Genomic DNA, 357 nt, shown 5'->3' on the forward strand with positions numbered 1-357 from the left:
TTAGGTCAGTACCATACAATTATTAGAAGATGGAGGGGGGGAAGGGAATGGGGAGGAGACAAACAGTGATTAGCATTCAGGTGTGAGGGCGGGACGGCCTCTGCTCACCGGAATGTGCTGTTTGGCGGGCAGCGGAACCTCGAAGGGAATGTCCGTGTTCTGGAAATCCGAGTGATCCAAAGCGTCCAGATTTCCTTCCTCAATTGCCTGGAGGCGACATAAAGATTTAGGACTCTCTGACCATAGTGAGGGGAGGAGTTCCCCAGCACGTCACCCCGACATTCGGATACTCACATCTACCAGGTCAAGGAATCTGTTGAGGAAGATGAAGGCCGAACTCTGCCAGCCCATTCCCTG

The 357-nt window shown here is 52.9% G+C and overlaps 1 protein-coding gene across 1 annotated transcript in view; it reads right to left on the reverse strand.

Annotated features, from left to right (window-relative positions):
* The window catches only part of LOC108803320 (intraflagellar transport protein 172 homolog), a gene marked incomplete at its 5' end in the record, with an annotated part of 31,082 nt that overhangs the window by 16,004 nt on the left and 14,721 nt on the right, over positions 1 to 357 (reverse strand). The window contains 2 exons of the mRNA XM_018575167.1: positions 109 to 207; positions 295 to 354. Coding sequence (XP_018430669.1) covers positions 109 to 207; positions 295 to 354 — 159 coding nt within the window. The remainder of the gene's footprint in view (positions 1 to 108; positions 208 to 294; positions 355 to 357) is intronic.

This window comes from Nanorana parkeri, unplaced genomic scaffold (genome assembly GCF_000935625.1).
Source record: "Nanorana parkeri isolate BGI_ZX_2015 unplaced genomic scaffold, ASM93562v1 scaffold3600, whole genome shotgun sequence".
Lineage (NCBI taxonomy): Eukaryota > Metazoa > Chordata > Amphibia > Anura > Dicroglossidae > Nanorana > Nanorana parkeri.